The sequence below is a fragment of the Bufo gargarizans genome, chromosome 1 (genome assembly GCF_014858855.1).
Source record: "Bufo gargarizans isolate SCDJY-AF-19 chromosome 1, ASM1485885v1, whole genome shotgun sequence".
In the NCBI taxonomy this organism is placed as follows: domain Eukaryota; kingdom Metazoa; phylum Chordata; class Amphibia; order Anura; family Bufonidae; genus Bufo; species Bufo gargarizans.
Window position 1 is genome coordinate 514,871,506 of NC_058080.1, and position 23,629 is coordinate 514,895,134.

Below are 23,629 nucleotides of genomic sequence, written 5' to 3' on the forward strand. Positions count from 1 at the left end.
TAATACTAAAGCAGAGCTTTGGAAACAGAAAGTAGATGATCTAGAAAATAGGCTCCGTAGAAACAATCTCTGAATCATCAGCTTCCCTGAAAGAGCAGAGGGCCGCACACCGGATGAATTTATTGAAAACTGGGTGAAAGAACTCTTCCTGGAAGCAAACTTTTCTTCTGCATTTGCGGTAGAAAGTGCTCACAGAGTATCTGCAAAACCTCCCCTGCCTGGAGCCCCACCTCGACCCATGCTCGCAAGATTTTTCAATTGCAAACAGAGACAAGATATTGGCCCTAGCCAGAAGATGACAAGAAATTAAATATGACAACACCAGAGTCTCCATCTTTCTGGATTTTTCCATGGAATTGCAGAAACAGCAAGCCACCTTTTATGGATGTCAAGAGACACCTAAGAGAGGCCAACATACCCTACTCCATGGGCTATCCTGCAAAACTAAGAGTGGTGGATGGCAACAGAGCGGTCTTCTTCAATTCTTTTGGAGAGGTGGCTGACCCTACGGCGAAGATCCCCACGACGATGAGACCCCTGGCAACATCTAAGGACTGGTCACCAGATGGCATTGTCGGTCTGGCTGGGCTAAGTTGAATTGTTTCAGCTTGCAGCTTCTTGTTCATACTTCTATACACTTAAGCTAATGTCTAGGGGTCACATTAAAGTGTTTGTCACTAGAGATGAGCGAACCTCTGTTTTAAGTTCGGCGTCTAAAGTTCGGGTTTGGATTAGCGGAGAATCCCGATCTGGAACCGGATATGGATTCCGACTTCCGTTGTGGTCCGTGGTAGCGGAATCAATAATGGCCGATTATTGATTCCGCTACCACGGACCACAACGGAAGTCGGAATCCATATCCGGTTCCAGATCGGGATTCTCCGCTAATCCAAACCCGAACTTTAGACGCCGAACTTAAAACAGAAGTTCGCTCATCTCTATTTGTCACCCCAATTTTCGCTATTAAACAGACTGACATTATAGATGTGAAAATGACACCTGAATTTAACTCTGCATTTCTTTTATTTAAGTATGCCCCCATTTCCGTGTAATGTAAACTCTTATTATATGCAAATGAGCCTCTAGGAGCAGGGGTGCATTGCACCTGCTCCTAGAGGCTCAGTTCGCCCACCTCATTTCCACGCCCTTCTGTCTTGATTGACAGGGCCAGGCCAGCATTGGTTCTCCTGCTGGCCCCGTCTGCCGTGTAAATCTCGCGCCTGTGCCGTCCCGTTCAGTATTCGGCGTAGGCGCAGTAAAGTTCTTAACTGAATTCAGGTGGTCTGATCTTTGGAGGACTAAATACCCCAGGGCTCTAGGGTGTTTTCCTGCCATAGTGGCAGCCACAACTCCTTAACTTGAATAGATTATATGTTAGGCAATGGATTAGCAATGTTAAATCTCCGCTCCATAATATACTTACATTGGGGGATATCTGATCACTCGCTAATACTAGACATACTTATACGTAGCACCCCCTCAATAATGTAGAGAGTGAATATACACCCGTTCTGGCTGAATCTCATGGGCTCAGCAGAGGGGATCCCTTACCAAATACACGAGTTTCTGAAAACGCACGAAGAAGAGCCCAACCTAGCTCTTGTGTGGGACACACTAAAGGCATTTCTCTGCGGGTCCTTACATTCCAGCATAAACTATATAAAAAAGGACACCAAACGCTCAGAAATGGATCTGGAGGCTCGCTGTACCGAGCTGGAACAACAGTATATCCGTCACCCGACTGACGCCAACAGAACTGCATGGCTCCAGGCGGGCAGACAATACCTAGCGGTACTTAAAGATAAAGCCGATAGGAAACTATTCTTCATTAAATAGACCGCATTAGAACTCTGTAACTAATCGGTTAAGCTACTAATCCAGCTGATTCGACACGACTCGCCATCTACAGCGATTCTAGCGGTTAGGAACCATGCGGAACAGGAACTTAGGACTCAAGAAACGAATATTCGCACCTTCACCCACTTTTATCAAGACTTGTATAGATCCAGTATAACATACCTACGAGGAATTCTTCTCCCTAAACTTACCACAACACAAAGTGCCCAATTAGATAAACCGATCAGACTGGCAGAGGTACTGCAAGCGATATCTGATCTTAACCATGGGAAATCTCCAGGCCCAGACGGGCTACCCAAGGAGGTGTATGCTAGATATGCTGAGGTACTGGCCCGTCAATTGCTGGCCACCTTTCACTCGGCCCTGGAGACAGGGCGCCTACCCGACTCATTTATGGAAGCAACTGTAATACTTTTGCTTAAACCCGACAAGGATCCACTCGACTGCAGTTCCTATAGCCCATAGCATTGCTCAACGTAGACTACAAAATTCTGACTAGAATACTGGCAACTCTCCTTAACCAGATAATTTTGTCACTGGTTCACAACACCAGACAGGTTTCATGCCAGGGAAGTCCACCACTGAGAACATCAGACGGGTTAAGGTTGTTACGCAGATGGGCTATGCCCTTAATGCGGATTGAGCTTTGGCCTCATTGGATGCTGCCAAGGCATTTGATTCTATAGAGTAGACATACCTGCTAGGCTGCCTGGGGGGGCTTTGGGTTTGGTCCACAATTCCTCATATGGATTAATATCCTGTACAGCAGCCCGGTAAGCAGGCTACTAATAAATGGAGAACTGTCATAATGTTTCCCCCTTCACAGAGGAACAAGACAAGGTTGTCCTCTGTCACCACTCTGGCAGTTGAGACCCTGGCAATTAGGTTGAGGAGTAGTAACAATATAACCGGAGTGACCATGGGTGAGAGAGAAGGCCGCATAGGACTTTATGCTGATGATATGATTCTATACATGTCCTCACCTGAGTCGTCCCTCAGCAATGCGGTGGCTCTGATAGATGAGTTCGGAGATTACTCGGGCTTAAGAATCAATTGGGAGAAGTCAGTATACATGCCTCTGTGCAGAGCAGACTGGACGGGCCCTTTGCATATAGCTAGACTAAAAGTGGTTGACACAGTTAAATATCTGGGGGTAAAAATCACTAAACGTCACCACTAGGCTATATTACTTAACATTTACCCCTTAATTGATCACATTCGGAATAAATTCCAAAACTGGAAGCCGTTGCCTGTCTCTGTAACAGGGCGCATTAACTTAATCAAAATGATCATACTCCCCAAGGTGCTATACGCAGTCTAGCATTCAGGAACTCACATGCCCAAATAGATTTTTAAAGAACTGGGGTCCTTATTTGGGGCAGATCTCGGGCCAAGCTTAGCTTTGATATATTGAGGCGTCCCAAAATGGAGGGAGGCATGGCATTACCGGATTATTATATGTACTACCTGGCCGGCCAATTGAGGCTCATTAACACCTGGTATACTGCTTTAGACTTGCCAACTTCAGAGTATTTCTTAAAAATATATCTAAATTGCAACACACTATGGTCGGTTTTGGAGGCGACCCCCAAATTTCAGAAGCCATTGTTGCCATTGCACAAATTGGCCCAGACGGTCTGGAAAGGGGCTAAAACTTTTGCCCAATTTACAGGGGTTGTCTCAGACATACCCCTATAGGACAATTAATTCTTGCCACACCTGCAAGTGGTTATAGGAGCAGATAGATGGAAACTGGCAGGGGTTAAAACCCTTGGTGATATTTCTGATCAGGGAGCAATAATGATGTTCACGGCACTGTCACAAAAGTATAACCCTCGTACCCACTTCTTCTCATATCTACAACTAGGGCTGCCAAACAAACCAAGTTTCCAAATAATGGCACCAGGATCTCTAAGTATCCACTCATAGGAGTTGTCAAGACCCAGAGGACTAGTATCAGCGAACTACTCGCACCTGGCACAGGGGTGGAGCAGCACCAGTCCACCCCCAGCAATAGATAAATGGAAAAGATTGATACCCACCACTCATAGAAAAATCTAACGGTTTTATTGGAATCACATTTACGTGTATCACCTGCAGTTAATAACAAAATAATCCAGCTTTATATTATTCACCAGTCATATCTCGCACCAATTAGACTGCATAAAATGGGCAGGGTGCCCGCGATGCGGGGAACTGGAAGCGGACTTCTAGCATATGATATGGAGCTGTAACCCGATTGCTGTGTTCTGGAGGGAGGTGACTGGCATTCTTTCCTCCTTATTGCCAGTGAGAGTGGCCTGCACTCCTGAGGTCTGCCTGTTGGGTGTGCTGGATGAAGATAGCTGGGATCACTACAGGACAATATTCCTGAAGGAATCGCTGTTTATGGCATGTAAATGCATCGCTCTGAGATGGTATAGCCCCAATACACCGAACTTGACAATGTGGAAATTACAGATAAATCAGATTCTGCAATAAGCCCTGTCGTCAGCTCGAGAAATTGTGGATCAACCGGTTTAGTGGGGCCGCCGATGAGAAAATGTTTTTAATACTCTATCAGCCAGGGAATAAGGAATTCGTAACAATGCAATGGTTGGCTAGAGAAGATAAGGTCTTTGTATAACTGTTTATACTTTAATCTGTAATAAGAGAGTATGATTGTAATGTTATTTCATTTTTTTTTTGTTAAGAGTTAAAAAAAAACAAAATAAAAAAAACAGAAGTCTCAGTTTTGTCAGTATTATGTGCAGAGTGGGGTAATATGGAGTATCGTCTGGCTGTCTATGTTCCAGAAAAGCATATAGTTGTGTGCTATAATTTACTCCAATTTCTGGTTTAGAGTAAACATATTGAGCTGCTGAAAGCTGTGCCCCTTCTAAGCTATACCCATATAACAAAAAAGTGTTGAGTGGTGTCAACTGCAGCAGGAGTGGTGTAAGTGTTTTACTGTAAAAGAATTTGTTCATTTCACATTTGTCATTTTTTTAACAGCTTCCACAGTGTTTGTGCATCCACCTGCAGCGCCTAAGCTGGTCCAATCAGGGTAGCCCTCTGAAACGGAATGAACATGTCCAGTTTAGTGAATTCCTAGCCTTGGATAGGTATAGGTATCGATTCAATGAAAATGTATTTCGCCAGCGACAGTGCATTGTTGAAGGTGGAACTACGCAAGTAACAACTGATGCATCAGCAGGTACACTGAATATCTTGTTATTCTGACTTTTCATTATTTTGTTACTGTCATTATATAAAGTTGTCTTATATTCATTCCGTTTTGTCATAAAATATGGAAGGACTAGACTCTTGAGAACATATATAGTGCAATTCCCACTGGGTGCAGCATCAACCAGACAATCCCTCCTGTATGACCTTTGATTCACTTGGATCAATCTCATTGATCTGAGGAAGGGGTATAAGCCCGAAATGCGTTCTGTTAGGCCACTTTCACACAAGCTAGTTTTCCGCGCAGGTGCAATGCATGAAGTGAAAGCGTAACAGCCGCACTGAATCCTGCCCCATTCATTTTAATGTGTCTGTGTACATGAGCGTTGATTTTCACGCATCATTTCTGCATTGCGTTATAATCGCAGGATGTTCTATATTTTACGTTTTTCACGCAGCCCTGGCTTCATAGAAGTGAATGGGGCTTCAGTGAAAAACGCATTGCATCCGGATGCAAAGCGTTACTAATGGTTGCTGGGAGATGTTGCTTGTAAGTCTTTAGTTTTTTTTCACGTGCGTGAAAAACGCATTAAAACTAATTTCACCCGTGCGGAAAAAACTGAAACACTGAACGCAATTACAAACAAAACTGACTGAACTTGTTTGCAAAATGGTGTGAGTTTCAATGAACACATCCTGATGCAATCCATAAAAAAAAGAAAGACCGACCTGATGTTAATATCAGGATATATGTCATTTATATCATTTACATTTTATTTATTCCACAAGTTGGTGGTGTTAAATACACTGTGTTTACCCCAGCAGTAAAGTGGGATAAATTTGAAAAATCTCACCCACATAGTGATGGAAGTTTCTGCACTGGAATCTGCATGACATGTGGTGTAGATTTTCCAATGCAGTCTAATCGGGGTAGCCCTCTGAATTGTAATGAATATGTCCATTTCCACTCTTTTGCAATGCATAGGGTGAAGTCCACTGCAAAATTGGCAAGCAAATGATGTGGATTTTACTAAAAATAAGCCATGTATGGCAGTATTCGTACAGTCTAAGTAATCTGTTATATTTTGGTTACCATACTATATATTGCCCTAATTTATCTATTATAGCTTCTGATGGGTCTCACAATTCCAAGGTACAGTTGCTGAATGGAACTTATTCTACATCCTTATTGTCATCTCCTAGCATAAATTCCAAGTCTTCTAGCCCAGAATGCACGTGAGTATTTTTTGGTGTACAGTTAGATGTGTTCTTAAGGTACTCTCTTGCATGTATAAGTAGCTTATACAGTATGTATATGTTGATGATTATATCATACCTCAAAGTTGTGTGCAGCAGTCTCTCGTCAGAGGAGCAGGAGGATGAAGCCTGCCCCTCCGTTTATTTACAGGCAAGGACATCTCCATTGGATAACAGATATACAGGGGGTTCTCCTATATTGATGATCGATCCTCAGGATAGGACATAAATATCAGATCGGTGGGGGTTCGACACCCCCGCTGATCAGCTGTTTGAGGAGACAGTGTGCAAGTGCCATCTCCCGGCTCACCGCTGCTTTGCCATAGACAGCAAGGGTGAGCAGGAAGAGAGACGGCATGTGCACACTATACTCGTGGTCTCCTCATACAGCTGATCGGTGGGGGTGCTTGGTGTTGGACCCCCGCCGATCTCATATTGATGACGGGAGGATAGGTCATTAATATAGGAGAGCACAGAAAAGCCCTTTAAAAATTTGAAACATAGTTGCTTCTTTTGATGATTTGCCTTCTATGAAAGGAAATTTCAGGCTTGAGATATAGATGACCTCAATATCAGAACAGTGGGGCACCCCTACCGATCAGCTATTCCCTGAACACTTTGAATGGAGCTGTGCTTTCAGCTCTGTTCAAAGTGTGGCCGTGCTGGGATACAGAAGCTCAGCCTCCATGCACTGAGCCCAAATATACAATAATATAGCCAGCAAAAAAAAAAAGTCTTCATATGGAACAGAAAAATTAAATAAGTTATGGCTGTCTGAAGGCAGTTAAAAAAATAAAATAAAATCATCTGTGTCATGAAGGCCTAAACTGGCCGCAGCCCGAAGAGTTAGGCTTTTATGTACATATAAATAAAACGTAAGCATGGACTACCTTGTAGTTATTCTTTTCTGCACCCAGCAGGTCGTCTTCTTCTCTCTTCCGTCTTATGGCAGTCATCGTTCATCATGGAGATATGCACTCAGGGCATTTTGTTACTTATCGACGTTCCCCTCCAGCAGCTAAGACCCCAAAGCATCTAAGTTTGCAGTGGTTGTGGGTTTCTGATGACACCGTCCGCAGAGCAAACATTCAGGAGGTCCTCTCTTCTAATGCTTACCTGCTGTTTTATGAGCGTATGCGGCCTAAACTACACAACCAAGGAAGCGAGACTTGGGCAGAAGAATAAATGGGAGACTATGAATCATGCATTTCATACTCTGGTCAACGCTGTATGTTTCATCCATCTTGGATGGTTCTAGTCCAAAGCTAGGAAAAGACTTATTATGTGTGTCTACTGTCCCACCCTCCCTGGCTCTAACATGTACATTCAGTGAGGTCTGCCAGTATTGTGCTGTACCACAGGCTTTAAATTTCCACTCCTATGGGTCCCTGTTATTTGTATAAGAAAGCATTACCTTTTACAGCATATAGATAGATGGTCCTATACAGGCACTGGCTTTTGAAAGACTTAGAATATTACTCCTACCAACATAGTTAACTCCTTCAGGGTGAGTAGACCAGCCTCACACCAATCAAGTGCTATGTCAACATATCTATATTCTGTTTAATTTCCTACAATTAAAGAACAGGTCTGTCAGTCATTCAATGTGTACACATAGAAGAATGTTATCTTTCTGAAGTTACAGGAGTCATCCTGTTGTTGGGAAGAAAACAGGAAATAATATAAAGTAAAAAGACACTACTCAAATCTTCAATCCCTGCTGATCCTGCAGAGATGCTTCTACAGTCTCCTGCCAGTAATGACTTGCTGTCGCTGCACAATTTGGTGAGACCAGTAGTATGGCATGTGACAGTGGCCGAAGTCAGCGATTGGCTGCGGATGCCCATGTCTGACTTCTGAGGCCATTAATAGGCTGCAGCAGTCACATGTTGGCATGGATGTCATTGCTGGCAGCTTGTTAGATGATTTATTATGCTTTAATTTAACATTGATAAAAAACTATTTTCCTGAAACTGCCAATCAAACACAATGTGACATTATTATGCTTACAAGATATGAGATTATTCAGGTAATATTTCCAGGCTTGTTTTTTTTTTTGTCCCCTGAATCGAGCCACAAAAAGTTAATTTTATTGATGTATTAAATGCATTTCTTGTATATAGCTGTACATAAGAGATATTTATTCTTATCTGGACAAATTGTATTAAATGACTTATTCATCTGATTAGTTTTAATAATATGTTAAATATCAATGAGAATAAAATTGTTTTGTTGAAGGAGGTCAGAGTTCCATTTATTTATTTTAAATGATGTAAATGTCAGGATTGTAATTTGCTGGAATTGAATTACTATTCAGCTTTCTATAAGAAGCATCTAAGGCCATATTCACATGTCCAGGTCTGGTTTGCGGACGCAAAAGTTCAATTCATTTGCATCTGCATAGGTCCTAGTTCAGCAAATGTCGGTTGTTTTTTATTATTTCACAACAGCTCAGTAAAAACAGAGCACATAAGGATAGCATCTGTGGTTTCAACAGACCAATGGAATAGAATGAGCAAGTTTGTATGCAAAACTGACCAAAGTAGTGCATTGCTCTGTGTGTTTCCTGCAGACCAATGGTCCACGTAGACTCAGACATCTGCTGTTTATGGAGAACACTGATAGCACACTTACATCCATCCCTGACCATTGAATGAGCCCTACAGCTTCTGACTTTACAACCACATGGCCATTCATTGAGATTGTCCCAGATTTCAGGCGCTGTCTTGCTAGTGGCAAGCAAAAATTCTTAGTATTGTTCTCAAACTGCAAAGATTGTAACAGAAAATTATATCTCCATTTGATTTTCTGCATTTAAAGCAGATCTGTCATCTGACTATGCCTTAGGTAAGGATAAGCATAGCAAAGGTTTACTGTACTACTATTCAAAACATGACAAAATTGTAGGAGCTAATCTAGAATTGACTGGACACAGTTATGCCCAGTGCCCTTTTCTTAGCTAGCTGACTAAAAGAAGACTGAAGGAGAGGTGTAGCAAACTAAGTTTAAGAAGCGACTAAGGGCTCATTCAGACGATCGTAAGGGCTCTATGCCCGTTCAGCGAACTGCAAATATACGGGCACTGGCAGTGTGGAATCTGTGCTGTGGATGCAGACCCATTGACTTCAATAGGTCTGCGATCCGCAAAATATGGCAAATCTTTTGTGGTGCAGAGGCATGGACCCGAAAGCCCATGGAAGCGCTTCATAGCGTTTCCGTGGGCTTCCAAGCCATGCCTCTGCACCACAAAAGATAGGACATGCCCTATCTTTTGCAGATCGCAGACCCATTCAAGTCAATGGGTCCGCATCTGCATAAATCTTTTGGATTTTATGTATGTCCCTATAATTAGGAGTCATTGAAATTAAGCCAGGACAGAAGAGAGCTGTGAAAGTATTTGGCATATATTTTGGAATCAGCAGCCAGCAACATGGTTTCCAGTGCCTAGGTACTACCAGGCTATTGCCTTGAACCAAGAAGTGCAAAAGACTTTTCTTTCGTTCTGAGTTAGATCCTGGAAGCCTGAAGAAAAAGCCATGTCTAGTATCCACAGACCCGGTGATAGAAGTCATTGAGTATCTACAACAGCCATATCCAAATCTGGAGCTATGGGGCATATCTATGAAACGGTCTAAAAGAAAACCTATGAGTGGGGGAAGGATTATATTTGCCTTTTTATCGTGCTTTGGTTGCTTTAAAGAGGTTTTCCCATTACAACAACTTATGGGGATAAGTGTCTGATAGGCTAGGGGTCTGACTGCTGGGGCCCCTGTTTGAATGCAGTGACAGACACACTTGCATGCTGAGGCTGCTGAAGATAGTGGAATTACAAGTGCTTGCTATCAACACTAGCTGTATAGAGTTGAATGTTGTAGGGGACACGCATGTGTGTCTTGGGAAACACAGATGCCTGTTCTGGTGATCAGCAGGGGGCCCTTTAACCAAAATGAGGTGTGCTGCAGTTGGTCAGTCAGTTGTCAGAATGACCAAACAAAGCATTCGCTGGGTCGAGCCCACCGTGATAGACACTCGGTAGTGACTAGCTGCAGTTGATGACAGCGGCCATTACTATTGTAGCAGCATGTCATTTGACACGGTGACATCTTCATGCTTTTTGTGACTTCTCATCTAGCTTTAAATTGAAGGTGCAGGGCAGGAACTCAGACAACCCTTTTAATACTGGCCCCTCATCTGAAATTAGCACATGAACGCAAGTAAAAACTATGCAAAATACTGTTTGCCATTAATTCACAACTGCATCCGGCTTGGTTACTCTCTGACCCATTTCCTTCCTATCACAATGATCTGCTCATCTCTGGGTTGGTGGCTTCATTTTACGGAATGTTAGATTAACTCGGGCAGCAAGTACTTTTCTTCTGACTGGGAGGCTGTGGTACCAGTAGACATTGGTTGGGAAGTTCATCATAAGCAAGCTACCATGCTCTAGCTCCAGCTTCACAGGTTCAATCGTACGCACAGAATTTTTGCCTCGTGAGTCTCTATGTCGAAAGACAAAATCCCTACAAGCTCCAAAAGACACAGACGCAATGGGACTTTGTGGAACCAGCTCCTTTTCATCATCTCTGTGGTCACCGATATGGTCATTACCATCTTTATATCTAACAAAAAAAAAATATATATATATATCACAGATTTAACAAGAATGTCAAAAATACAACCACTGCAATGATTTTATTTGGTATTTTGAACTACATTCATAGGACAGGCCATTAATAGCTGGTCAGTGGGGGGTCCGAATCTCCGCACCTCTGACAATCAGTTGCTTTTTGCCCGGCCTGTGACATCATGTCCAACACAGAAAGAGCCTTTGTGCAGCTCAGTTCCACTCAAGTGAATGAGCCTGGACTGCAATACCAAGAACATACATTATAAAATGTATGGCGCTGTGCTTGGTATCAAGACGCTGCAGCTCTTGTCCAAGCTCTGTTACCCCCTTCAAACAGCTGATCAGCGGGGGTGACGGGAGTCTGACCACCACCAATCTGATACTGAGAACCTATCCTCAGGCTAGATCATCAGTATTCCAGTTCCAGAAAACTTCTTTAAGTTCCAAAGTAGCCAAAGCTCTTGAATAAGCCTGTCTGCACTCTATTCTCAACAGCTTTTTTTGGATGATTGATACAACCAATGAACACAGGCATCTGGAGAAATCCTATTACTATGGTCAGCACAATGGCACCTAATAGACAGTAGCAATGTAGGTTTTAGCTATCTTTCATAGATTTAAAAAATAAATAAAAAAAATGCTGGTATTGCATCCTATACAATAACACAGTAACTAATAAATCCTTCCAATGGCCAGTTTCACATGAGCCTATTCAGTCCAGGGCTGAAAACTTCTCCTCTGACTGGACCTCATAGCATCGAAATGATTTAGGATACATGGTGTTCAAAATTTTTAATAAATAAGTCTGGAAAGTGTGGTGTGCATTTATATTCAACCCCTAATACTCAGATACCCCTAAATAAAATCCAGTGGGACAAGTTACCTTCAGAAGTCACCTAATTAGTAAATAAAGTCTACCTGTGTGTAATGTATTCTCAGTATAACTGCAGCTGTTCTGTGAAGACCTCAGAGGTTTGTTAGAGAATTGTAGTAAGGGAAATTCTGTTTTCAAGTTTGGCGTACAAGATTAGGGTTATCTCAGAATTCCGTTATGGATTCTGCTACCACGGACCAGAACTTATTGTCCATGGTAGCGGAATCCATCACGGAATTGTTAGATAACCCGAACCCTGTACGCCGAACTTGAAAACAGAAGTTCGCTCATCCCTATTAGAGAACAATAGTGTAAAGCAGGGTTAGATTATAAAAAAAATATATATCCCAAGCTCTGAACATCTCCCTGAGCACTGTGTGTATGGCACAACTGCAAACCTACCAAGACATGGTCCACCTAAACTGACAGCCCAGGCAGAGAGAGCACTAATCAGAGAAGCAGTCAAGAGGCTCATGCTCACTCTGGAGGAGCTGCAGGGATCCACAGCTCAGGTGGGAGAATGTCCACAGGACAACTATTAGGCTCCATTCACACGTCCGTGGTGTGTTGCGGATCCGCAATACACCCGGCCGCACCCCCTATAGAAATGCCTATTCTTGTCCGCAGCTGCAGCCAAGAATAGGACATGTTCTATCTTTTGCGGAGCTGCGGATGGGAAGATCGGGGCCGCGCTCCACAGATGCGGACAGCACACTGTATGCTGTCTGCATCCATTCCCCATAGAGAATGAACGGGTCCGCACCCATTCCGCAAAATTGCGGAACGGATGCGGACGTGTGAATAGAGCCTTAGTCGTGTACTCCACAGATCTGGCCTTTATGGAAGGTTGGCAAGAAGAAAGCCATTTTTGAAAGCAAGCCATACGAAGTCAAGTTTGCAGTTTGCCACATGTCATGTAGGGCAGTGTTTCCCAACCAGTGTGCCTCCAGCTGTTACAAAACTACAACTCCCAGCATGCCCGCACAGCCAAAGGCTGTCCAGGAATGCTAGGAGTTGTAGTTTTGCAACAGCTGGAGGCACACTGGTTGGGAAACACTGATGTAGGGGACACAGCAAATGTGTGGAAGAAGGTGCTGTGGTCAAATGAGACCACAAAGTTAAACTTTGGCCTAAATGCTGTGTGTGTGTTGGAAAACTAACACTGGACATCACCCTGAACACACCATCCCCACTGTGAAATGTGGTGGCAGCATCATGCTGTGGGTATGCTTTTCTTCAGTAGGGAAGCTGGTCAGAGTTGATGAGAAGATGGATTGAGATAAATACAGGGAAACCTGGTAGAGGATGCTAAAAGACTTGAGACTGCGGCGGAGGTTCACCTTCTAGAAAGACGACCCTAAACATACAGCCAGAGCTACAATGGCATGGTTTAGATCAGGCATGCTCAACCTGCGGCCCTCCAGCTGTTGTCAAACTACAACTTCCATCATGCACTGCTGTAGGCTGATAGCTGTGGGCTGTCCAGGCATGCTGGGAGTTGTAGTTTTGCAACAGCTGGAGAGCTGCAGTTTGGGCATCACTGGTTTAGATCAAAGCATGTGGTCATGTGTTAAAATGTCACAGTCCAGACCTAAATCCCACTGATAATCTGTGGCAAGACTGGAAAGTTGCTGCTCACAGATGCTTTGCACCCAATCTGACTGAGCTTGAGCTATTGTGCAAAGAAGAATGGGCAAAATTTCAGCCCTGAGATGTGCAATTTCAGCCCTGAGAGACATACCCCCAATTTCAGTGAAAAGTGGTCCTACAAAACATTCACTCAGGGAGGCTGAATACAAATACACACCACACTTTCCAGATTCTTATTAACCTCCTCCCGTCACACTAACGCCGAAAGGCGTCATCTCTGCGGCGCTCCCAGGTCACACTAACGCCGATTGGCGTCATCTCGCGTGAGCCGAGATTTCCTGTGAACGCGCGCTCACAGGAGCGTGCGTTCACAGGATTGCGCAGTTCACAAGTTCATCTGCAGCCTGCCGGCCGCGATCATTGGCTGGCAGGCTGTGGATTTTTGAATCGGCCAATGAAATGGTTATGTCAGACGCTATTTTGAAAATAGCGTCTGATATAACTCCTGCCTGGTCCTCTGGTGGTCCCTTTTGCTTGGATCGACCACCAGAGGATACAGGCAGCTCAGTAAGTAGCACCAAACACCACACTACACATTAGATATTACCCTGTCATTTATTTAACCCCTTATTTAGCTCCTGATCACCCATATTAGACACCCTGATCACCCCCTTATCCACCCCCCTGTCATTGATCACCCCCCCTGTTAGGGTCCCTTATCACCGCCAGGTAGTTAGCTACTTGTTAGGTAGTTAGCGCCCACCGCACCGCAGTCACCGATTAGTCGCTGATTAGCGTCATCGCTGTCGCTAATCAGCACTAGTACCATATAGTATCTGTAAGTGATCAATACTGATCGCAATCAGATCTATATAAGTACATTAGGGTCACCTTAGGTTCTACAAAAAACGCAGTGTTCGCCCGATCAGGCCTGATCTTGTGCGCACACTTGCGTTCAGTCCGCCCCACCGCAGTGACAGAATTTTTTTTTTTTCTGATCACTGCAAAAACCGTAAAATCGCTGCGCCGCTATAAAAGATCACTTTTGAGCTTTTTGGATCTTTATTAGCGATCGCAGCTTTACTTCGCAAGCACTCCTTTTTACTAAGCAGGTTTGCTCTTTTTCCTGGGTAGTCTCAGAGGAATACCCCCTAAATTTAGTGAACCCAAAATGTCAAACAAGGGGTATTCCGCTGAAGAGGCCTACAGGATTCTGACCGTGATGGATGAAAGCGATGGGGACGCCTTATCCGCTGAATCCAGTGGTTCAGAATATGAACCTGTAGACAGCAGTGGCACTCTAACGGCTAGTGAGGATGACGAGGTAGAGGTCCCTGCTACGGCCAGACGTACCCGATCCCATGTAAGAGTTCTGCCTACCCTGCATGATGATCCTCATTTGCAGCAGAGTGGTGCTAGCGCTGATCTTGTTTATGGTGCGGCATACACCAGCAGCGCAGCACAGCCTGGACCTTCTACCAGCACTGCCGTAGTCCCTGGTGAAGTGGCGAGCACCAGAAGGGCAGTTCCAGCTGGTACGGTGGCACGTGCAATAACTCCCCCGTCACAGCCACCGCGTTCACAGGTCCGTAGAACCCTTAGTCTCCCAGAGGTGCTGGCAAATCCTAATTGGCAATCCCCTGATTCCGCCGCACCCGTACTGCCCCCTTTCACCGCCCAGTCTGGAGTTCGCGTGGAGACGGCTCATTTAGGATCGGCCCTTCAGTTTTTTGAGCTGTTCTTCACCGCGGATCTCTATGACCTAGTTGTGGCTGAAACCAACCGCTACGCCACACAGTTTATTACCGCCAATCCGGAAAGCTTCTATGCCCAGCCTTACCGGTGGAAACCAGTCACAGTTTCCGAGTTTAAAATTTTTTTGGGCCTTATCCTCAGCATGGGTCTAACAAAAAAAAATGTATTGCGGTCATATTGGTCTAAAGACCCAATACATTTCATGCCCATGTTCTCTGCTGCAATGTCTAGGGCACGTTTTGAGGTCATCATGTGCTTTATGCATTTCGCGGACAATAGCACCTGTCATCCAAGAGGCCACCCTGCTTATGACCGGCTCCACAAAATTCGGCCCCTCATAGACCATTTGTCATCCAGATTTGCAGATGCGTATACCCCTAATCAAAACATCTGCATAGACGAGTCCCTAGTACATTTTACCGGGCGCCTTGGCATAAAACAGTACATCCCCAGCAAGCGCGCCCGGTATGGGGTCAAACTGTATAAGCTCTGTGAAAGGGCCACAGGCTATACATATCGTTTTAGGGTCTATGAGGGAAAAGACTCAAAACTGGAGCCGGTCGGATGTCCTGACTACCTGGGGAGCAGTGGCAAGATTGTCTGGGACTTGGTGTCACCCTTATTCCACAAGGGGTACCACTTATACGTGGACAATTTTTACTCAAGCGTGGCCCTCTTTCGGCACTTACATATAGTCGGAATTCAATGCTGTGGTACCGCGCGACCTAGTCGCCGGGGCTTCCCCCAACGGCTCGTTAGTACCCGACTTGCACGGGGGGAGAGGGCTGCCTTGTGTGACCAAGAACTGCTCGCGGTGAAGTGGAGGGACAAGAGGGACGTTTACCTTCTGTCCACCATTCACGCAGACACGACTGTCCAAATTGAACGGGCAACTGGAGTCATTGTGAAACCCCTCTCTGTCCACGACTATAACCTTCACATGGGAGGGGTGGACTTCAATGACCAGATGTTGGCTCCCTATTTAGTTTCCCGCAGAACCAGACGCTGGTATAAGAAGGTGTCTGTTTATTTGATCCAATTGGCGATGTACAATAGTTTTGTTCTCTACAGTAAGGCTGGGAGAACAGGATCCTTCCTAAAATTCCAGGAAGAGATCATTTCGGAAATCCTGTATCCAGGAGGGTCCGTGCCCCAAGGCCCTGATGTAGTGAGCCGGCTACATGGCAGACACTTCCCGTCTGTCTATCCTGGTACCCCAACTCAACGTTCCACAAGAAAAAGATGTCGTGTCTGTAGCAGGGGTGGAATAAGGCGTGACACCACCTTTTTTTGTCCTGACTGTCCTGACCAGCCTGCCCTATGCATAGGGGAGTGTTTCCGCAAGTTCCACACTCAGGTACACTATTAGCATAGGGATTGCGTACACAGGACAGGCACATAGGGGTCTTAGGCCCCTTTCACACAGAGCTGCCACAAACCTCTCCTTTCACCTGGGACAAAGTGCATAATGCACTTCGCCACATGTTTGGGCGATTTGCGCTTTGCACATTGTCCCATGGGGAAGGAGAGGTTTGTCCAATAAAGGTAAAAAAAAACAAAACAAAAAAGAAAAAATCACCGGTAAGCAAAAAAGTTATTGTTCTGTTTCAAAAGTTTAGAAAAGTTAATGTTCTCTAAAGTTAATGTTAATAAAATTATTGCGTTGCGGCCTGGTTTTTTCTTTTTTGTTTTTTTACCTTCCAGGTGGACCAAGCGATCAAGCAGCTGCAGCACTGATGTGCATTCTGACAGAAGCATTGCGCTGCTGTCAGATTACACGCAAGTCGGTGTATGCGGCGCTGCAAGACGAGATTTCTACTCTGCAGTAACAGATACGTTTGCCGAGGCATACGAGCTGAGGAGGAGGCGGCGTTCCTATGCTTTGGCAAACACTTTGTATGTAAAAAAAAAATAATCCCGGCAATGATTTATTCATCCACATCGATTGATGTGAATGGAGAAATCGGGTTTGCCAGGGCATACGAGCTAAGTGGGTATGGATGTAGGGCGGAGCTCCTATGTCCTGGCAGACGCCTTTCCCCTCCTTTTTTTTTTTGGGCAGAGATTTTTTCATCCACATTGATCGATGCGAATGAAGAAATCTGTGCCGTTCATTTTTTTCTTTCAGCCCAGAGGCTGAACGGAAAAAAAAATCTCATTACCTGTATGCTCAATATAAGGAGAATAGCAGAAACTCCTAATGCTGGCCATACATGTAATGATTGCGGAGACCCTCAAATGCCAGGGCAGTACAAACACCCCACAAATGACCCAATTTTGGAAAGAAGACACCCCAAGGTATTTGCTGAGGGGCATATTGAGTCCATGAAAGATTTAAATTTTTGTCCTAAGTTAGCGGAAAGTGACACTTTGTGAGAAAAAAAACTAAAAAAAAATAATTTTTGCTAAATTATGCCCAAAAAAAAATTTCGATGAACTCGCCAGGCCCCTCATTGAATACCTTGGGGTGTCTTCTTTCCAAAGTGGGGTCACATGTGGGGTATTTATACTGCCCTGGCTTTTTAGGGGCCCTAAAGAGCCAGAAGAAGTCTGGGATCCAAATGTCTAAAAATGCCCTCCTAAAAGGAATTTGGGCCGCTTTGCGCATCTAGGCTGCAAAAAAGTGTCACACATCTGGTATCGCCGTACTCAGGAGAAGTTGGGGAATGTGTTTTGGGGTGTCATTTTACATATACCCATGCTGGGTGAGATAAATATATTGGTCAAATGCCAACTTTGTATAAAACAAATGGGAAAAGTTGTCTTTTGCCAAGATATTTCTCTCACCCAGCATGGGTATATGTAAAATGACACCACAAAACACATTCCCCAACTTCTCCTGAGTACGTTGATACCAGATGTGTGACACTTTTTTGCAGCCAAGGTGGGCAAAGGGGCACACATTCCAAAGTGCACCTTTCGGATTTCACCGGTCATTTTTTACAGATTTTGATTGCAAAGTACTTCTCACACATTTGGGCCCCTAAATTGCCAGGGCAGTATAACTACGCCACAAGTGACCCCATTTTGGAAAGAAGACACCCCAAGGTATTCTGTGAGGGGCATGGCGAGTTCCTAGAATTTTTTATTTTTTGTCGCAAGTTAGTGGAATATGAGACTTTGAAAGAAAAAAAAAGAAAAAAAGAAAAAAATCATCATTTTCCGCTAACTTGTGACAAAAAATAAAAAATTCTAGGAACTCGCCGTGCCCCTCACGGAATACCTTGGGGTGTCTTCTTTCCAAAATGGGGTCACTTGTGGCGTAGTTATGCTGCCCTGGCAATTTAGGGGCCCAAATGTGTGAGAAGTACTTTGCAATCAAAATGTGTAAAAAATGGCCTGCGAAATCCGAAAGGTGCACTTTGGAATATGTGCCCCTTTGCCCACCTTGGCTGCAAAAAAGTGTCACACATCTGGTATTGCCGTACTCAGGGGAAGTTGGGGAATGTGTTTTGGGGTGTCATTTTACATATACCCATGCTGGGTGAGAGAAATATCTTGGTCAAATGCCAACTTTGTATAAAAAAAATTGAAAAGTTGTCTTTTGCCAAGATATTTCTCTCACCCAGCATGGTTATATGTAAAATGACACCCCAAAACACATTCCCCAACTTCTCCTGAGTACGGTGATACCAGATGTGTGACACTTTTTTGCAGCCAAGGTGGGCAAAGGGGCACATATTCCAAAGTGCACCTTTCGGATTTCGCAGGCCATTTTTTACACATTTTGATTGCAAAGTACTTCTCACACATTTGGGCCCCTAAATTGCCAGGGCAGTATAACTACGCCACAAGTGACCCCATTTTGGAAAGAAGACACCCCAAGGTATTCTGTGAGGGGCATGGTGAGTTCCTAGAATGTTTTATTTTTTGTCGCAAGTTAGTGGAATATGAGACTTTGAAAGAAAAAAAAAAAAAGAAAAAAAATCATCATTTTCCGCTAACTTGTGACAAAAAATAAAAAATTCTAGGAACTCGCCGTGCCCCTCACGGAATACCTTGGGGTGTCTTCTTTCCAAAATGGGGTCACTTGTGGCGTAGTTATACTGCCCTGGCAATTTAGGGGCCCAAATGTGTGAGAAGAACTTTGCAATCAAAATGTGTAAAAAATGGCCTGCGAAATCCGAAAGGTGCACTTTGGAATATGTGCCCCTTTGCCCACCTTGGCTGCAATAAAGTGTGACACATCTGGTATCGCCGTACTCAGGAGAAGTTGGGGAATGTGTTTTGGGGTGTCATTTTACATATACCCATGCTGGGTGAGAGAAATATCTTGGTCAAATGCCAACTTTGTATAGAAAAATGGGAAAAGTTGTCTTTTGCCAAGATATTACTCTCACCCAGCATAGGTATATGTAAAATGACACCCCAAAACACATTCCCCAACTTCTCCTGAGTACGGCGATACCAGATGTGTGACACTTTTTTGCAGCCTAGGTGGGCAAAGGGACCCACATTCCAAAGTGCACCTTTCGGATTTCACCGGTCATTTTTTACAGCTTTTGATTGCAAAGTACTTCTCACACATTTGGGCCCCTAAATTGCCAGGGCAGTATAACTACGCCACAAGTGACCCCATTTTGGAAAGAAGACACCCCAAGGTATTCCGTGAGGGGCATGGCGAGTTCCTAGAATTTTTTATTTTTTGTCGCAAGTTAGTGGAATATGAGACATAGTAAGAAAAAAAAAAAATAAAAAAATAAATTCAGCATTTTCTGCTAACTTGTGACAAAAAATAAAAAGTTCTATGAACTCACTATGCCCATCAGCGAATAACTTAGGGTGTCTACTTTCCGAAATGGGGTCATTTGTGGGGTTTTTCTACTGTTTGGGCATTGTAGAACCTCAGGAAACATGACAGGTGCTCAGAAAGTCAGAGCTGCTTCAAAAAGCGGAAATTCACATTTTTGTACCATAGTTTGTAAACGCTATAACTTTGACCCAAACCATTTTTTTTTTACCCAAACATTTTTTTTTTATCAAAGACATGTAGAACAATAAATTTAGTGAAAAATGGATATATGGATGTTGTTTTTTTTGCAAAATTTTACAACTGAAAGTGAAAAATGTCATTTTTTTGCAAAAAAATCGTTAAATTTCGATTAATAACAAAAAAAGTAAAAATGTCAGCAGCAATGAAATACCACCAAATGAAAGCTCTATTAGTGAGAAGAAAAGGAGGTAAAATTCATTTGGGTGGTAAGTTGCATGACCGAGCAATAAACCGCTAAAGTTGTGGAGTGCCGATTTGTAAAAAAGGGCCTGGTCACTAGGGGGGTATAAACCTGTGGTCCTTAAGTGGTTAAAAGTTTTGAAAATCATGTATTATTTTCTTTTCACTTCACGCATACTTGTGGGTGTAACGTGAAATTTTTTTGAAAAGTTCAAGGAGTAGGAATACCTTTTCAAGGCACTATTTATAGGTAAATAGATGGGGAGAGATGCAAACTACTCTACCTGTTAAAGCAATAAACCTGAAAACAGGCAATTTTCTAATCTAGGAAATATAAATAATCTAAAAGGTACAGTATATACACATTCAATAGATTTGTTGGAGAAATTAATCCGAACTGGGATGTTTTGGTGGCAGTCACGTGGACCTTTGCAAGCTCCATTCAGATGAACGGAGCAGTGGCAGAAATATCTGCAACTAATCTGTGTGTGAATATACCCAAAAGATAGTTCAGATCATGCAATCCACGTGCTACAAGCAGATTTTTGCAACAGGTAAAGATCTGTGGTAAATCCATAACAAAAAAGACAGGCTGCGGATTTGATAATCTGCAGTGAAAAGATCAGCTAAACCCATGCACAGGACTGTATCGGCAAAATATGGACATGCATTTTATTTGCGGACCCACTGTTTTCAATGTGTCCGTGGTCCTTATTTTGTCAATTTTTTGAGAGAACGGGGATACGGGTGCAGAAATCTGTATGTCGGTTCTGCAAAAATATGGCACATGTCCTATACTTGTCTGAAAAATGCGGACCTGTTGAAGTCAATAGGTCTGCAAAAAAAGCAGATGCAACAGACTGCATCTGTATTTTGCGGATTCACAATTTGTGGACCGAAAACGGATACAGTCGTGTGCATGGGGCCTGAAAACAGTGTTCATGTACAGGACCTGCATCAAAAATCCACCGCATATGAACATGACGAAAGGCACATGATATAGCCAGCTCAACTTTACCTGTTAATAAGAACAAAGTTGAAAGAGTGCCCCGTGACCAATTGTACTCTCTCCCGTATAAGGTTCAGCACAGGAATCCATGGTTTGGGAGACAATGTGATGCCAGAAAATGTATAGGTCAGTCCTTCATCACCAAAAGTCACCTGCTTCCTTGGAACATTATGCCATTTACCATATACTTGAACTTTACTCAAGTCGCCTGCAAATTAAAAGGAAGAATTTAATAACCTTAGAAGATTGGAAAAAATATACAGTTGCAAGAAAAAGTATGTGAACCCTTTGGAATGATATGGATTTCTGCACAAATTGGTCATAAAACGTGATCTGATCTTCATCTAAGTCACAATAATAGACAATCACAGTCTGCTTAAACTAATAACACACAAAGAATGAAATTTGACCATGTTTTTATTGAACACATCATGTAAACATTCACTGTGCAGGTGGAAAAAGTATGTGAACCCCTAGACTAATGACATCTCCAAGAGCTAATTGGAGTGACTATTCAGCCAACTGGAGTCCAATCAATGAGATGAGATTGGAGGTGTTGGTTACAGCTGCCCTGCCCTATAAAAAACACACACCAGTTCTGGGTTTGCTTTTCACAAGAAGCATTGCCTGATGTGAATGATGCCTCGCACAAAAGAGCTCTCAGAAGACCTACGATTAAGAATTGTTGACTTGCATAAAGCTGGAAAGGGTTATAAAAGTATCTCCAAATGGAGAAAGTTTAGCACTGCTGCTACTCTCCCTAGGAGTGGCCGTCCTGTAAAGATGACTGCAAGAGCACAGCACAGACTGCTCAATGAGGTGAAGAAGAATCCTAGAGTGTCAGCTAAAGACTTACAAAAGTCTCTGGCATATGCCAACATCCCTGTTAGCGAATCTACGATACGTAAAACACTAAACAAAAATGGATTTCATGGGGGGATACCACAGAGGAAGCCACTGCTGTCCGAAAAAAAACATTGCTGCACGTTTACAGTTTGCACAAGAGCACCTGGATGTTCCACAGCAGTACTGGCAAAATATTCCATGGACAGATGAAACCAAAGTTGAGTTGTTTGGAAGAAACACACAACACTGTGTGGAGAGAAAGAGGCACAGCACACCAACATCAAAACCTCATCCCAACTGTGAAGTATGGTGGTGGGGGCATCATGGTTTGGGGCTACTTTGCTGTGTCAGGGCCTGGACTGATTGCTATCATTGAAGGAAAAATGAATTCCCAAGTTTATCAAGACATTTTGCAGGAGAACTTAAGGTCATCTGTCCACCAGCTGAAGCTCAACAGAAGATGGGTGTTGCAACAGGACATCGACCCAAATCATAGAAGTAAATCAACAACAGAATGGCTTTAACAGAAGAAAATACGCCTTCTGGAGTGGCCCAGTCAGAGTCCTGACCTCAACCCGATTGAGATGCTGTGGCATGACCTCAAGAAAGCGATTCACACCAGACATCCCAAGAATATTGCTGAACTGAACCAGTTCTGTAAAAAGGAATGGTCAAGAATTACTCCTGACCGTTGTGCACGTCTGATCTGCAACTACAGGAAACGTTTTTACTTTTGTTGTTATTAATCGAAATTTAACGATTTTTTTGCAAAAAAATTCAATTTTTCACTTTCAGCTGTAAAATTTTGCAAAAAAAAAAACAAAACAGACATCCATATATAAATTTTTCGCTAAATTTATTGTTCTACATGTCTTTGATAAAAAAAAAAAAAAAGCTTGGGTAAAAAAGTTATAGCGTTTACAAACTATGGTACAAAAATGTGAATTTCCGCTTTTTGAAGCAGCTCTGACTTTCTGAGCACCTGTCATGTTTCCTGAGGTTCTACAATGCTCAGACAGTAGAAAACCCCCACAAATGACCCCATTTCGGAAAGTAGACACCCCTAAGGTATTCGCTGATGGGCATAGTGAGTTCATAGAACTTTTATTTTTTGTCACAAGTTAGCGGAAAATGATGATTATTTTTTTTTTTCTTACAAAGTCTCATATTCCACTAACTTGTGACTAAAAATAAAAACTTCCATGAACTCACTATGCCCATCACAAAATACCTTGGGGTGTCTTCTTTCCAAAATGGGGTCACTTGTGGCGTAGTTATACTGCCCTGGCAATTTAGGGGCCCATATGTGTGAGAAGTAGTTTGCAATCAAAATCTGTAAAAAATGACCGGTGAAATCCGAAAAGGTGCTCTTTGGAATGTGGGTCCCTTTGCCCGCCTAGGCTGCAAAAAAGTGTCACACATCTGGTATCGCCATACTCAGGAGAAGTTGGGGAATGTGTTTTGGGGTGTCATTTT

At 43.4% G+C, this 23,629-nt stretch overlaps 2 protein-coding genes across 6 annotated transcripts in view; one reads left to right on the plus strand and one right to left on the minus strand.

Moving 5' to 3' along the window:
- The window catches only part of USP30 (ubiquitin specific peptidase 30), an 80,580-nt gene extending 71,211 nt beyond the window's left edge, over positions 1–9,369 (plus strand). The window contains exons 11-13 of one of the 4 annotated variants that reach the window (XM_044275348.1): positions 4,852–5,053; positions 6,150–6,258; positions 7,197–9,366. In XM_044275348.1, coding sequence (XP_044131283.1) covers positions 4,852–5,053; positions 6,150–6,258; positions 7,197–7,464 — 579 coding nt within the window. In that variant the 3' untranslated portion in view covers positions 7,465–9,366. Of the gene's footprint in view, positions 1–4,851; positions 5,054–6,149; positions 6,259–7,196 lie in introns of all 4 variants that reach the window. The other 3 variants (XM_044275349.1, XM_044275351.1, XM_044275350.1) reach the window with 3 other exon arrangements.
- Positions 9,370–9,516: 147 nt separating this feature from the next.
- The window catches only part of ALKBH2 (alkB homolog 2, alpha-ketoglutarate dependent dioxygenase), a 38,034-nt gene continuing 23,921 nt past the window's right edge, over positions 9,517–23,629 (minus strand). For both annotated transcript variants that reach the window (XM_044275353.1, XM_044275354.1), the window contains exons 3-4: positions 21,317–21,515; positions 9,517–10,898 (exon numbers count right to left, since the gene is read on the minus strand). In XM_044275353.1, coding sequence (XP_044131288.1) covers positions 10,589–10,898; positions 21,317–21,515 — 509 coding nt within the window. In that variant the 3' untranslated portion in view covers positions 9,517–10,588. The remainder of the gene's footprint in view (positions 10,899–21,316; positions 21,516–23,629) is intronic.